At 39.0% G+C, this 15,296-nt stretch overlaps 1 protein-coding gene across 15 annotated transcripts in view; it reads left to right on the top strand.

Annotated features, from left to right (window-relative positions):
• LOC5577064 (calmodulin-binding transcription activator 1) overlaps positions 1-15,296 on the top strand; it is a 616,782-nt gene that overhangs the window by 570,523 nt on the left and 30,963 nt on the right. For 14 of the 15 annotated variants that reach the window (XM_021840664.1, XM_021840660.1, XM_021840663.1 and 11 more), the window contains 5 exons: positions 1,101-1,236; positions 1,305-1,521; positions 1,574-1,866; positions 12,285-13,190; positions 14,255-15,245. In XM_021840664.1, coding sequence (XP_021696356.1) covers positions 1,101-1,236; positions 1,305-1,521; positions 1,574-1,866; positions 12,285-13,190; positions 14,255-15,245 — 2,543 coding nt within the window. The remainder of the gene's footprint in view (positions 1-1,100; positions 1,237-1,304; positions 1,522-1,573; positions 1,867-12,284; positions 13,191-14,254; positions 15,246-15,296) is intronic. The other variant, XM_021840665.1, reaches the window with a different exon arrangement.

Below are 15,296 nucleotides of genomic sequence, written 5' to 3'. Positions count from 1 at the left end.
TCAGCTCTAGAGTATGCTACCGAGCTCTGGTGATGTTGAGGAGTATTATCTCTGCTTTTAGTTCAGAAAACTTCTTTGAGACTCGAAATCAGTTCACACGCCGCAAAAACTTTGATGAGGCCGGTGGACCACAGTTTGGTGACCACTGCCGTAGTCGTTGGCGCGCGTACTTGACTACTACACTCTGGCGAGTTATAAGTGGGTAACGCAACGCACACACATGTGAGAGTATGCTGCCAACGAGAGGCGTGAAATTATCCTCTAATTAATTCTAGGAAAAGCTTTGCCGTCGTCCTTTATGAGCACCTTCCTGTAGTCCTGGTGCCTATAAGTACATGTATGAATGGGCTCTGGGGAGTTTTATGAGCGAGTCTCGGGCGCAAATTGGCTGGAAATAAGTGAATTTGTAGGAAGTTTGAAATAACTTGCCTGTGCACTGAATAATGGTGTGAAAAATTCCTGTTATTGGTTGTTGGTCCGTGTTTGAGGCAAATTGCGCTCCTAATTGGACGTTTGAAGGAATTTGAATGAAGGCACACTTGTTGGTAGCTGCCAGATGGCATTCGCGTGGTTTTGCAAAGGATTGAAAATCGCTTGTTGCTCTTAGTACTTTAGTAGTCACGCTGTTGTAAATTAATTTGAGCTGTAGAAAGAATTTTATTCTCAAAATTTCTTGTTGTTCATTTTTTTTAGTTTCTGCCATATAATTTTAATAACAGGATCGCGAATACTTTGAAATTATCGTCTCCTCGCTTTCTTAGCATGGTTCAAGGGAGTAAGATCGTCAAAAGATTCGAACTTCTCATTTTGGTATTATAATGCCTTTGCTTCAACAATGGAATTTTTGAATATTTAAGCCCATTGTTAATATCAAATTCGAAAATTAAATATATTATAGTCAAGAATTGAAAATTGTTGGAGATTCTGCCTGGGGAATTCCGACTACGAAAAACGTTGCCGTTCATCTGCCTGAAAAAAAAAACCGAGCCTCAACGATTCGTTTGCGTGAAAGGCGATTCAAACTTGCCTCAGCAAAAATTGCATGATGTTACTAAACTCATTAACGTTACTTTTATTCTCAACTCATTTTTATCTTTCAGACCGAAAAGCGGTTCAATGCTGCTGTATTCCCGCAAGAAAGTTCGCTACCGACGAGATGGCTACTGTTGGAAGAAGCGGAAAGATGGCAAGACAACTCGCGAGGATCATATGAAGCTTAAGGTACAGGGTACCGAGGTAAGCTGTCTGGACTCCCAATTTACCTACAATAACCCGGCTTTACTAACTCAATTTTCTTTTTGAAGTGCATCTACGGTTGCTACGTCCACTCGGCCATTCTTCCGACCTTCCACCGGCGTTGCTACTGGCTGCTGCAGAATCCGGACATCGTCCTGGTCCACTATCTGAACGTGCCCTATCCGGACGACAACAAGATGGCGGTCATCACACCGAATTTGGCGCTCTGGGGTGACAAGAAGGAGTGGACCAAGGAGGAGCTGGTCAGCCAACTGAAGCCGATGTGTAAGTATCTAGATCCGTTGGTGTGCAGCCGACTATTTCACTGATGGGACAGTTTTTCCGGCAGTTTTCAGCGAAGATGAACCGGACGCGACGAATGAGATTGAGATCTCGACTGCGGAAACGGTGGAAGCCATCGTAAGTCAGCTGATGGAGAAGCAGAGGTTGGCGAGGCAGTCTGCGTTGGTGAAGCAGCTGGAGTGTGGCTGTCCGGATGCGAACTGTGTTGATGGGAAGAGCTGTTCGCATCCGATGCGGAGGATCAGTGCTGCCAAGAGCGACATGGGCAAAAGGCCGGAGGGTGGACATATGGGCGGAACGGCGCCCAATGTGCTGATCGGATCGAGGGTGAGTTTTGGAAGATTTGTTGAGTAGTTGTAGAGATTTTTTAACTATAATAACTATATAACTATTATACGCCTAAAACCACAGCCTTACGTCGTTTATGTGAACACCTGCAGTATGAATATTTACATTTTTTTTTTTACAAATAATAGGGTAAGCGTTCTCTTAGTTGTGGGTGTTCCTATAGTTGCGATAGTTCCGTTTTCACTTATTTTATCACATTAGCTACAGAACCGACACTGCCAATCGACGTATTGGCTTGTTGATACACGGAATAATTGAAAAGAGCATTTAAATTGCTTTAGAACTGATGAAATATCACTAAAATTGCAAAAAACTGCTCTTGCTTGTACCAATAGTTGCGGTAAAGTGTTCCTATAATGGAGGATCTCATAAGAAAACAACGGATACCGCAACTATAGGAACACAAATTATAGAATATACCACAACTAAAGAAACAGTGTACCAATGAACCCGTGCACGAGGTCACTAATTTGACATTTGAGCGGTGCCGAATTCACTCGTTGCCATGGTCACGTAAATAACACGGCACCGTTCAAACGTCAGATAGTGAACTCGTGCACTGGTCCATGAACCAGTGCACGAGTTCACGAATTTGACGTTTGAGCGGTGCCGAATTCATTCGTTGCCATGGTTCCATAAATAACACGGCACCGCTAAAACGTCAAATGATGAACCCGTGCATGGGTCCATAGTTGAGGTATTATTTTTCACTGACATGCCGTGGATTACTGCGATGAAATATTTTTTTTTCATTAAGTCAATGGTCGTTACTTCCCGTTACAAGATTAGCATGTACATTGATCGCGCTTCTTGTATTTAGGCGGTTAAATGAAGTTCAATCGTGCTTAGTACCTCCACTATTGGTACATCTACCCTACGCGTTTTCAGGCATTGCTTAATTTGCTCTCATTTGATTTTGAAGCACGATTAAAGCAAGCGAAGAAAAACATCCCAGCTGTTGCGATCTACGATCGGCAATGTATCGCAAATTATAACAAGTCTGATAAATAGAAGCAGCGAACGACAGCCCCAAAGAGAGAGCTATGGTAAAATCAATTTTTCTCGCTTTTTTACCGTTGGGGGTAGGTGTTTTAGTGTACTGGCACAATAAACAATCCTGAACTTCCGATAGCAATAGCATCCCCCATGTTTTAAGCTTGTTTAGAGGGGTTTCAGCATGAATTGCAATCTTCTATCTTCTATCTTCTATCTTCTATCTTCTATCTTCTATCTTCTATCTTCTATCTTCTATCTTCTATCTTCTATCTTCTATCTTCTATCTCTATCTTCTATCTTCTATCTTCTATCTTCTATCTTCTATCTTCTATCTTCTATCTTCTATCTTCTATCTTCTATCTTCTATCTTCTATCTTCTATCTTCTATCTTCTATCTTCTATCTTCTATCTTCTATCTTCTATCTTCTATCTTCTATCTTCTATCTTCTATCTTCTATCTTCTATCTTCTATCTTCTATCTTCTATCTTCTATCTTCTATCTTCTATCTTCTATCTTCTATCTTCTATCTTCTATCTTCTATCTTCTATCTTCTATCTTCTATCTTCTATCTTCTATCTTCTATCTTCTATCTTATCTTCTATCTTCTATCTTCTATCTTCTATCTTCTATCTTCTATCTTCTATCTTCTATCTTCTATCTTCTATCTTCTATCTTCTATCTTCTATCTTCTATCTTCTATCTTCTATCTTCTATCTTCTATCTTCTATCTTCTATCTTCTATCTTCTATCTTCTATCTTCTATCTTCTATCTTCTATCTTCTATCTTCTATCTTCTATCTTCTATCTTCTATCTTCTATCTTCTATCTTCTATCTTCTATCTTCTATCTTCTATCTTCTATCTTCTATCTTCTATCTTCTATCTTCTATCTTCTATCTTCTATCTTCTATCTTCTATCGTCTATCTATATCAATACAAATGGAGTGGTGTTTGTATGTCACGAATTGGATTAAGAACTGATCAACAGATTGACGTGTCTTTCACTGTTGCACTCGAGAAATCTACTAATTAGAGATGGACAAACAGAGTCTGAGTAGCTCAAAAGAACCGAATCACTCCATTGAACAAGTGATCCGTGACTATTTTTTGGAATTCATTCGATCATTAGTCACAAAACTGATCAGATAGAAAATAATCCGTTAGACGAGTTGATTTTTTTTTCCTATGAATCGAAATAAGGAAGAGCAGAACTTTCGAAATTTAGTTATAATACTTACAAAGTATTCCGGAAAACTCTAAAATTATGAGCGATCTTTATCGGGGATTATTCTGAACAGTCATCGATAATGGAGTAGCTATGGAATTTTGTTCATCCATTCTACCCAGAATCGTTTTTTTTTTTCGTTCATTTTACTTTGGAGTTTTCCAGGAATCCAAGTGTTATACTAGGGATATCAGCAGAAATTCGTCCTGGGATTCAACTATAAATTTATCCACAGATTCAACCTTCTTATGGGGAGAATCCTTAAGACATACCTTCAGGTGGCATTCTTCCTGACTCCTTCAAAGGTTCCTCTTCAAACTATTCGGGATTTCCTTCATTGATTCCTTCAAAGATCTATCCAAAAAATCCCTCTAGTGATTTATTCAGTAATTCTTCAAGACTAACTCCATGGCTGCCTACAAGAATTCCTCCAGATGTTGCTATAATGATTTATTCAAAGATTCTTTCAGGCATTCCTCTAGAAGTTAGTTCCAAAGATTCCATCACGCATTACCCAGGATGATTCACGAACTCTTTCAGAAACTTTTCAACGGATTCCTCAAGAAATTCGTCACCTGATATTCCCACAGGAATTTTTTCCAGGGGTTTCTTCTAGGATTCATCCTTAAATTCCACCAGGAGTTCCATCAGAAATTCCACCAGAAAAAATCCACCAAAGATTTATTTATAAAATTCCTCTAGCGAAACAACGGGAATTCCTTAACAGATATTATCAGGATTCCTTTCTTGCGAATCCACCAAAAACAGTTCAGGAATCATTCCTCTAGAAATTACTCAAGGAATCACTCCCAAGAAATTACTACAGGAATTCAATCAAAACTTCCACCAGGAGTTGCTCCTATCGAAAATCTTTCAGAGATTCTTCTAGTGATTCCTCCACAGATTCCTACAGAAAATCCTTCAACGATAAATGCAAACATTCTTCCAGGGATTGCTTCAGGGATTCCTTCACAATTTTTCTAGAAATTCCTTAAAAACTTCCGACAGAAATACATGTAGAGATTTACTCCACGATCTCTTACAGTGATTCTATAGAATTGGTATACCCATAATAGCTCCAAGGATACATCATGAAATTTCTGCAAATATGCCACCTAAATTTCCTCCAAAGATTCCACCAGGAAGCCTTCTGAGATCCCACAAGAAATACTGTAAAAGAATTCACCAACATATACAACACGAGATTCCATCAGGAATCCCTTTAGAGACTCCGCTTGTATTTTGTTAGAAGTTCCCCCAGGTTATCTTCCGGGGATTCTTCCAGGGAATCTTCAATAAATTCTTTTATAAATTCCACCACTGCTTCCTACAAAGATTCTTCCTAGTATCCCTGTAGGGACCCTACGAGGTATTCATCCTGGGATTTCTTTAGGAACAGCTTCGAAAATCTACCAGAAATTTCTCCGAAGATTCCTAATGAAATTTATTCATCAATTGCATCCAATATATTTGCAGATTTTTTTTTTCCACGGAATCTACTAGGAATTACTATAGAATTATAGTTATATTATATTCCCTTAAGGAATGGTTTTTAAAGTTCATCCAGAAAAATATTAAGGAATTTCTCGAGGGAATTCTCTGGGAATTTCTTCAAGGTTTTATCAAGGAATTTTTGCATGCATTTTCCCTGAAATTTTCCAATAATTTCCTCTAGGTGCTACTTTGTGGATGCAACTTGAAGGCATTCAGAGAAATGTTTTCTTTATTATTTGAGAAAATATCAGTGTAATTTCTTGAGGAATAATCTTTTGGAATTTTGAAGGAGCTTCTTGATGAAAAAGAGAATGGGACAATTTCTAATTCAGTCCTAATTGGAACTCCTAGTAGATTCTCTCGCGGAAATATTGGTGTTTAAAAAAAATCTTGTGATATGTTTGGAATTGTTTTGGTTAGTTTCCTGGAAGATTTCCAAATAACTCTTATTAAATTCAAAGAAAAGAAAGTTTAGTAAAATGTTTGAAGTATTTTCTGGTAAACTTCTGGCAAAACACTAGTAGATTTGTGTAACCCTGGAAAAACTCCTGGTGAAATTCCTTAAAGAAGCCCTCACTCTAAAAGTGACTGGTGAAATATTTAGAAGAAAAAACAACACTGGTCTATGGAGGAATTACCTTTGGAATTTTTAAAGGAAAGTGTGGTCAAATCCCTTGAGAAATTGGATATCATGTTGGCGGAACCCTAAAAGGGTTTTCCAGAACATTTTGGAAGAATCTTTAGAGATTTTTTTAAATTCTCTGTGAAATCACCGGAAAAATATTGTTGGAGTTTCTGAAAGAATTTCAAATTTTTATCCCTTTGAGAATTTTAGCTGAAATCCTTGGAGGTTTTTATTATGAAAACCCTGGAGAATTTCCTGTGTGAATTCCAGATTAAACCCGCGGAGGAACACTTGATGGAATCCTTGGAGGAATTCATAACGATATTCCTGATAGAATCTGCTGAGGAATTTCAGATAGAATCTCTTAAGGAACTCCTGATGGAATCCCTGAAGAAACTTTTATTAGATTTGCTAAAGGAGTTTCAGGTGGAATCCTTGAAAGAACTCCTGATGTAATCCCTGAACGAACTTCCTAATAAAATCCCCAGAAAAACTCTCGATGAAAATCCTAAAAGAACTTCCGATGGAAACTTCCTAGTTAGGCTTCTGATGGAAAACCTGAAAGAATTCTAGAAGGAATCTTCCGTGGAATTCATGATAGAATCTTAAGAAGTACTTCTGAAGGAATTCTTGGCCAAACTCGCGTTTAAATCCCTAGAATCAAACAATCTGGTTAGTCTGTAATCCGCATAATTCCACACCAAATGTTGCGAAGCTCGTGTGTTTTTTTATAAGATATTCAATATTTAGCGAGGAGTTAGATCGTTGAGCATTTGGCGACTTGCGCTATAAAGTGGTTTGACCGGTTCCGGGTTATTCGGTCGAACGCCATTTGGCCGAACACCATTTGGCCGAAAGCCATTTGACAAAATTCCGTTTGTCCGAATGATTTTAGGCCGAACCCCATTTGGCCGAATGCCGGTTATACGCCATTTGACCGAATCCCATTCGGTCCAATGCCATCTAGCCGAAAGGGTAATTTGGACGAATGTCTTTTGGCAGAATACTTTTTACCGAATACCGTTTAGCCGAAAATTGATACTTGTAGGAAACTATACATAGCCTTTCGAAAACGAGATGTGAAGCTCTTATTGGATGATACGAGTCATACGCTACGAATGAAACCGTGCAGAGTGCGGCTGGGAGTCTTCTAGAAGAATGACATCCATGTCTAAGTTGTATTGTTAACTTTCGATTATTCTAACGCTATCAAATGAAATAATAGCATATTTTCAAAAAAGTTTAAATCTTTTATTATCACTGCCACAGTTTTACTCGAAAGGGAAGCTTACGATTGAAGAAGGAAAAACATTTTACGAAAGTATTAGCAAGTACAATAATTGAACCAACAGAATTAAAAAACAGTCGTGATTAAAAAAATACAACTTTGCGGTTTAGCAAAATTCAGACAGATTTCGAGCGGGGTTCTGTAAATTCCTGACGGTACTCTGAAAATTCATATATATTTTGTTTTAGAAATCTAAACATTTCAAGCGGAGTTTTGAGGATTTTGAGCGAAAACCTTTTAGAATCTGAGGATTTCTAACAGACCCCTAGTAATATGAACGAGATTATGTGGATTCCAATCAGAAACCTGAAAATTTGCAGCCAAATATGAAGATTTCTACTGGAACTTCCTAAGGAATAGTGAGCTTGTCAAATTGAATTTTAAATGAGAATATTGTGGAACCATTTGTTTCTAAGTTTCTAAGAAAATAGTGTTTCTAACTATATTTAGCAATGAGTTGGTCAAATTACTAAAAATAAATGAAATTCGAAATCGTCATGCATATTTTAGTTGGTCTATGAAATTATACGTTTCGCAAAATAAACATAAACTAAATTATATGGCTGCTTTAAAATCAATTTGTTCTTTTTTTAAGCTTTATCATATCAAAAGTATTTCTGTGGAATGGGTTACCCCCGAAATTGATTGACTCATCATATTCTCAAACATTATTGAAGGTCAAGACAGATCCAGATTGTGGGCAGCTAAGCAGTAAGCCGCAAATATGGTTCTGGAGAATGACATGCGGCTCGCATACCGCAGTTGACCACCACTTTTTTTTCTTTCACACGTTAATGCTTGCAGTGGGCTATTTGCCCTTTGAAGGAAGCACCACACTAGACAACGGACTAGCATGCAACGCCCAGTGGCACAGTCGGAAAACATTCCTTTCGAAAAGCTTTACGGCCTGAGAAGGGAATCGAACCCACACTCTTTAGCATGATGCGGCTAAATGCCTTGGTGACACTAACCGCACGGCTACGAAGCCCACACTTTTGAAATATTCTATCCTAAGAATCATAGAAAATATTCACGAGTTTTGGTGAAAAACTTCTCTATACTCAAAATAAAGTCAATGTAGTAGTAAGTGATCCATTAGTTGTTGTGGGTATTCCTATAGTTGCGGTAGTGCCATTTACACTGATTTACACTGAGAGGCAAAATAAAGTGCCCACCTTACCAGTTTTCAAATTTCTGTCGTTGATTTTGTTCAAATTAAAGTTAACACACTTAAATCTTTTTTGATATTTTATTTTTGATATTCTTTTAAAGTTGCACTTACGAAATTTTGATAAAAAAAAGAATTTTACTCAAAGAAAAAGAAAATCAATTTGTATTGAAAAAAAATAGTGACAAAATAAAGTGCCCACTTCCTTTTTGGCCCCAGAAGAGATGATTTAAGAAAAATAAAAAACAATTTAATGGTTAATGTGTCCTCCTTTGGACTTAAGGACTTGCTGGAGGCGTTTCGGCATGCTTTTCACCAGGTTTTGTAGGTGTTGTGGTTCTAGTTCTTCCCAGGCGCGCTCCAAGGCTTCAAAATAAATATTTTTGTTGGTAACACCAGTTTTGTCAACCCTGGCATCGAGAATCGCCCATAAATTCTCGATGGGGTTGAGGTCTGGGCTTTGTGGAGGCCATTCCAGCGGTTTAATCCGACAAGATCGGAAGAAAAACTTGGTCTTCTTGGCAGTATGCTTCGGGTCGTTGTTCTAGAGAAATATGAATTTCTCTTCAAGGCCCGTCTGGATCAGCGAAACCTCCAGATTTTCCAGCAAGATGTTGATGTAGGAATCTGCCGTCATTATTCCGTCGATTTTCACGAGGCTTCCTACTCCACTCCACGAAAAACACCCCCAGACCATCACATTTCATCACATCACACCTCCATGCGTCACCGTTCCTTGGATGTAGCGCTCCTGAAGCTCGAGCTGTTTAACCGAAAGCGGCGGGCTCGTGTGTGGTGCAGAGCGCCACATCCAAGGAACGGTGAAGCATGGAGGAGGAAATGTGATGGTCTGGGGGTGTTTTTCACGGAGTGGAGTAGGAAGCCTCGTGAAAATCGACGAAATAATGACGGCAGATTCCTACATCAAAATCTTGCGGGAAAATCTGGAGATTTCGCTGATCCAGACGGGCCTTGAAGAGAAATTCATATTTCTCTAGAACAACGACCCGAAGCATACTGCCAAGAAGACCAAGTTTTTCTTCCGATCTTGTCGGATTAAACCGCTGGAATGGCCTCCACAAAGCCCAGACCTCAACCCCATCGAGAATTTATGGGCGATTCTCGATGCCAGGGTTGACAAAACTGGTGTTACCAACAAAAATATTTATTTTGAAGCCTTGGAGCGCGCCTGGGAAGAACTAGAACCACAACACCTACAAAACCTGGTGAAAAGCATGCCGAAACGCCTCCAGCAAGTCCTTAAGGCCAAAGGAGGACACATTAACTATTAAATTGCTTTTTATTTTTCTTAAATCATCTTTTCTGGGGCCAAGAAGGAAGTGAGAACTTTATTTTGTCACTATTTTTTTTTTTCAATACAAATTGATTTTCTTTTTCTTTGAGTAAAATTCTTTTTTTTATCAAAATTTCGTAAGTGCAACTTTAAAAGAATAAGGTACCGTGGGGTAAGTGGATACAGAAAAATCAAAAATCAACTTCATTGTTATGTACAGCAAACGTTAATAATGTAATTCAAACTTTTTTCTGTGGATAACAAATGAGGGACTAAAATACTTCAAATCGTCAATTATTTTGATTTTTCTGATTGTTATGTATTGAGTACGAGGGACTTGAAATTTTGCCCCAAATGATCCACTTGCTCCACCATGGTGGGGTAAGTGGATCACCAATAAAAAAAATCTATTCTTAAAACAAATGAGGTGTAATTATGTATAGTAAAAATGATATTACTCTCGTTCTTGTTATTAGTGCTAGTTATGTTACATTTTGATACTTTTGAAATCGAAAAGTATCTTTATTTTATTAAAATATTAAAAAAACATACTTATGCATTAATTTATACTAAAAAAATGTTGTAACTATTATAATTTCAAGAAAAATCATCTATTTTATTCTCATAAGTTATACAGACGTATTGTAGGATTATTTCTAATGATGTTTTCGAAAAACACTCGTAGTTCAAAAATATTAGTTACATTTACTTTCGTTTAACAAACTGAATTTTTTTTATTTTATTCATGAATATAATAGTACCATCTGTCTAGAACAATTCAAATCGTCAAATAAGGTACGATAGTATGCTTTCAATTGGATTTTTTTTTATTTTGCTCTTTCGCAATTCAGGTTAGATAAACCACGAAAGGTTTTGTTTGAATTTTGCAATATTCATTCTTTTATATATTTTATTCCAGAAAGAAAGATTCAAAATACTTTTAGGTGGATTAATTCAAATTTTCTATGGAACTTTGACAAATTTAAGCTATACATGAAAAAAAGTTAAAGGAAAATAACGTCTAGGGATATTCAAACTGATTCAAATTCGCATAAGCAATCTGCTTATATGCGATAATAATGCTTGATCCACTTACCCCATCCCATTAAAAAGTAGGGGGAAGTGTACCATGTCCAATATATCTGTATTTATGTATAAAAATCACATATTTTTCATTGTAATTCACTAAATTAGAACTGAAATACTCACCATATGTTGAAAACACTAATAGTATTCGATTCTAGACAGTGATAAAATGGATTTTTGATTGAAAGAAAACAATTTTAAAATTAATAGATTTTTGCAGCTAACTAGTTTGCTTGTGTTAGTGTACGTGTATTACCAGTTTTGCAATAGTATTAGTGTGGACGTAACAATATAACCTAAAACGAAGCAATGGTGCGAAAACATTCAACATATTCAAGTATTTATGCTTAATATGGAGAAATGATCCACTTACCCCACTGATACACTTCCCCCACTGTACCTTATCAAAAATAAAATATCAAAAAAGATTTAAGTGTGTTAACTTTAATGTGAACCAAATCAATGAGAGAAATTCGAAAACTGGTGAGGTGGGCACTTTATTTTGCCTCTCAGTGTAAATGAAATAGCTGCAGATCCGATACCACCAATTGACGTATTGGCTTATTGATACACGAAATAGTTAAAAACATTCTTCAAATTGCTTCAAAATTGATGAAATACCATCAAAACTGCTTAATCTTTTCTCACTTGTACCAATAGTCGCGGTAAAGTGTTCCTAAAATGGAGGATCCCATAAGAAAACAACGGATACCACAACTATAGGAACACAAATTAAAAATTTACCTCAACTAAAGGAACAGTGTACCAATAGTGGAGGTATTGTTTTTCACTGACATCCCGATGGTTACTGCGATGAAATCAATTTTTTCATTAAGTAAATGGTCTTTACTTCCCGTTACAACAATAATATGTACATTCTTTGCGCTACTGAATTTTGAGGGGTTAAATGAAGTTGAACCGTGCTTAGTACTTCCACTATTGGAACATTTACCCAACCATTTCTCTTAGGTGGCTTCAATTGCTTCAATATAGAATTCAAATAGTACAAATTGTGCTCTCCGTCATAATTTCAAATTTACCACAATCCTACACCCATATTAGATCACATTCAACCAATATACAGCAATCATCATCAATCGCCTTCAATTTAGCACTGCAATCAACAGCCCCAGAAGATAAATCCCGATGGTCCACATCGACCGCAAAATCTCAATTAAATCTTATCTCACAACATTCTCTCTTATCCTTTCCACCCCACAGATGTACCCCCGTTGGATTGACAACCGTCGTGCTCGGGAAACCCAACTCCAGCAGCAGCAGCAACAGCAGTCCCACAACAATGGCCTCCTTCAAGACGGCAACCGAACCTCGCTCGCCCAAAAGGACAACACTTCGATACATTTCCAAGTCATTCCTACCTCTCAGCAACTGAACCACTCCAGCAGCAACAACAATCCAAATTCAATTAGAGCAATTGCCGGCAATCACCCCCATCATCATCAACAGCAGCAGCAGCAGAATCCTTCGTCGGCAGTGGTCAGCAGCAGCAGCAGCAGCAGTAGCAGTAATTTAACCCTCACCCAGCATCTCAACTCTTTGAACGCCAATAACACTAACTCACAATTAACAAGTGTCAATAGTCATATTACAAACGGACTGGTCCAGAGCAATGGTCAGCATCTGGCCGCGGCCCAGCACCGAAGTCATATGATCATCTCCGGCAATAATTCGTCCTCCGCGCCGACGACTTCCGGCGCCAACACCAACGTTTCCTCCTCCAACAATCCTCAATTAATCGCGGGTGGTCGTGACCCCAGCATAAATCTAACGGCCTCTGGCCCCACTAATGGTGAGGCGACTCATATATCAATGCTTGGCCATCATCACCCATCGTCACAGGCGGGGGCTCGCTGTTCTGGTACAACGACGGCGAGCGAGGGTGTCAATCAGAGGTCATCATCGCAAGAGCAACAGCAGCAGAGACAAGAACCTAATGGTAATAACAGCAACAGCAGCAACAACGGTGGTAACAATAGCAATAATAATGGTGTTGGTGGTGCCCATCATAATCACATTACGGTTAATAATGGTGCGGTCAGCAGTGCGTCAATGGTCAACACGAATGGGGGCGGGGGAACGCCATCGCTGGTGCTCAGTTTGTCACAGGTGAGTGCGGGATGGGTGACGAAATCGAATCGAAATCGAATCGAAATCGAATCGAAATCGAATCGAAATCGAATCGAATCGAATCGAATCGAAATCGAATCGAAATCGAATCGAAATCGAATCGAAATCGAATCGAAATCGAATCGAAATCGAATCGAAATCGAATCGAAATCGAATCGAAATCGAATCGAAATCGAATCGAAATCGAATCGAAATCGAATCGAAATCGAATCGAAATCGAATCGAAATCGAATCGAAATCGAATCGAAATCGAATCGAAATCGAATCGAAATCGAATCGAAATCGAATCGAAATCGAATCGAAATCGAATCGAAATCGAATCGAATCGAATCGAATCGAAATCGAAATCGAATCGAAATCGAATCGAAATCGAATCGAAATCGAATCGAAATCGAATCGAAATCGAATCGAAATCGAATCGAAATCGAATCGAAATCGAATCGAAATCGAATCGAAATCGAATCGAAATCGAATCGAAATCGAATCGAAATCGAATCGAAATCGAATCGAAATCGAATCGAAATCGAATCGAAATCGAATCGAATCGAAATCGAATCGAAATCGAATCGAAATCGAATCGAAATCGAATCGAAATCGAATCGAAATCGAATCGAAATCGAATCGAAATCGAATCGAAATCGAATCGAAATCGAATCGAAATCGAATCGAAATCGAATCGAAATCGAATCGAAATCGAATCGAAATCGAATCGAAATCGAATCGGAATCGAATCGAAATCGAATCGAAATCGAATCGAATCGAAATCGAAATCGAAATCGAAATCGAAATCGAAATCGATTCGAAATCGAATCGAAATCGAATCGAAATCGAATCGAAATCGAATCGAAATCGAATCGAAATCGAATCGAAATCGAATCGAAATCGAATTGAAATCGAATCGAAATCGAATCGAAATCGAATCGAAATCGTCCAAGTCCAAGTCCAAGTCCAAGTCGACGTCGAAGTCAAATACAACTTCCTTTCCTAAAGTAAATCTTATATTGTTTCCGCTACCAAACAAAAACGTCTCAATCCTATTCCAGCTTCAAGGCAATCCCGGAAGTCTTCTAATCTTGAACGGCCAACAACAATCCTTCGTATGCCATCCGTCCCAACAACAGCAACAGCAGCAGCACCTGCTTCAGCAACACAAATCGCTCTTAGATGCAAGCTCTAAGAATGATACTCCTAACAGTAGTAGCAGTAGTGGCGCTAGCAGCAATGGCAGCGCAAACAGCAGTATCAAAATGGAAAACTCACCGTCCGATGGATCGCAGCATAGCGGTCTGATTCCGAAGCAGGAAATCATGGAGTCGTCCTCGTCGCCTTCGTCGATGGGTCAGAATCATCACTCGGGATCGACGAAGCAGTTCGAGAGTATGTTCGGGGGATACTCTGTGCGGCATAGTTCTCCAGGAAGAAACGGGCATCACGACAATCTGCCGTTTTTCAATGAAACGCTGGACTTGTCACAGGAGGACATCCAGAAGACGTTGAGCGCCAATATGCCTCTGGGACATCATGGTCATGGGACGGCTGGAGTTGGCGGAGGTGTTCAGTCGGGAGCTCAGACAGATGACGCCATGAATGGAGAGATCAATCCAATGGATTTCATAGAGAATTGCGGCGAAAGTCATGATCCCGTAGATGACGACGTATTTGTCAACTTGGATGCGTTCGATATGCTGGTGGAGTTCCCGGAGTTGGAACTGGACGCGAAGAGTTCGTTTCTGAATGGTAGCGAAACGGGAACGGAGGCAGGTGGAGACATTGATGACGGAGCAAGTGACTTGAGTCATTTCAAGCTGTCGGCTGATAGTGGAATCGTGGTAGGAGATGAGTTGACGAGTAGTCACCATTCGAACGAGTCTACCATTACGGACTTCAGTCCGGAGTGGGCTTACCCGGAAGGTGGCGTAAAGGTGCTAGTAACGGGGCCGTGGAATACGGCCTCGTCCTATACAGTATTATTTGATTCGTTTCCGGTGCCAACGACGCTGGTGCAGAACGGAGTGTTGAGGTGCTACTGTCCAGGTGAGTTCAAAAGATGCAAGTCACGTGAGATAATGGAGGTCTGATGGTTTT

This window comes from Aedes aegypti, chromosome 2 (assembly GCF_002204515.2).
Source record: "Aedes aegypti strain LVP_AGWG chromosome 2, AaegL5.0 Primary Assembly, whole genome shotgun sequence".
Taxonomy (NCBI): domain Eukaryota; kingdom Metazoa; phylum Arthropoda; class Insecta; order Diptera; family Culicidae; genus Aedes; species Aedes aegypti.
The sequence above is the reverse complement of the archived record's forward strand: the minus strand, read 5'-3'. Positions and strand labels throughout refer to the sequence as shown.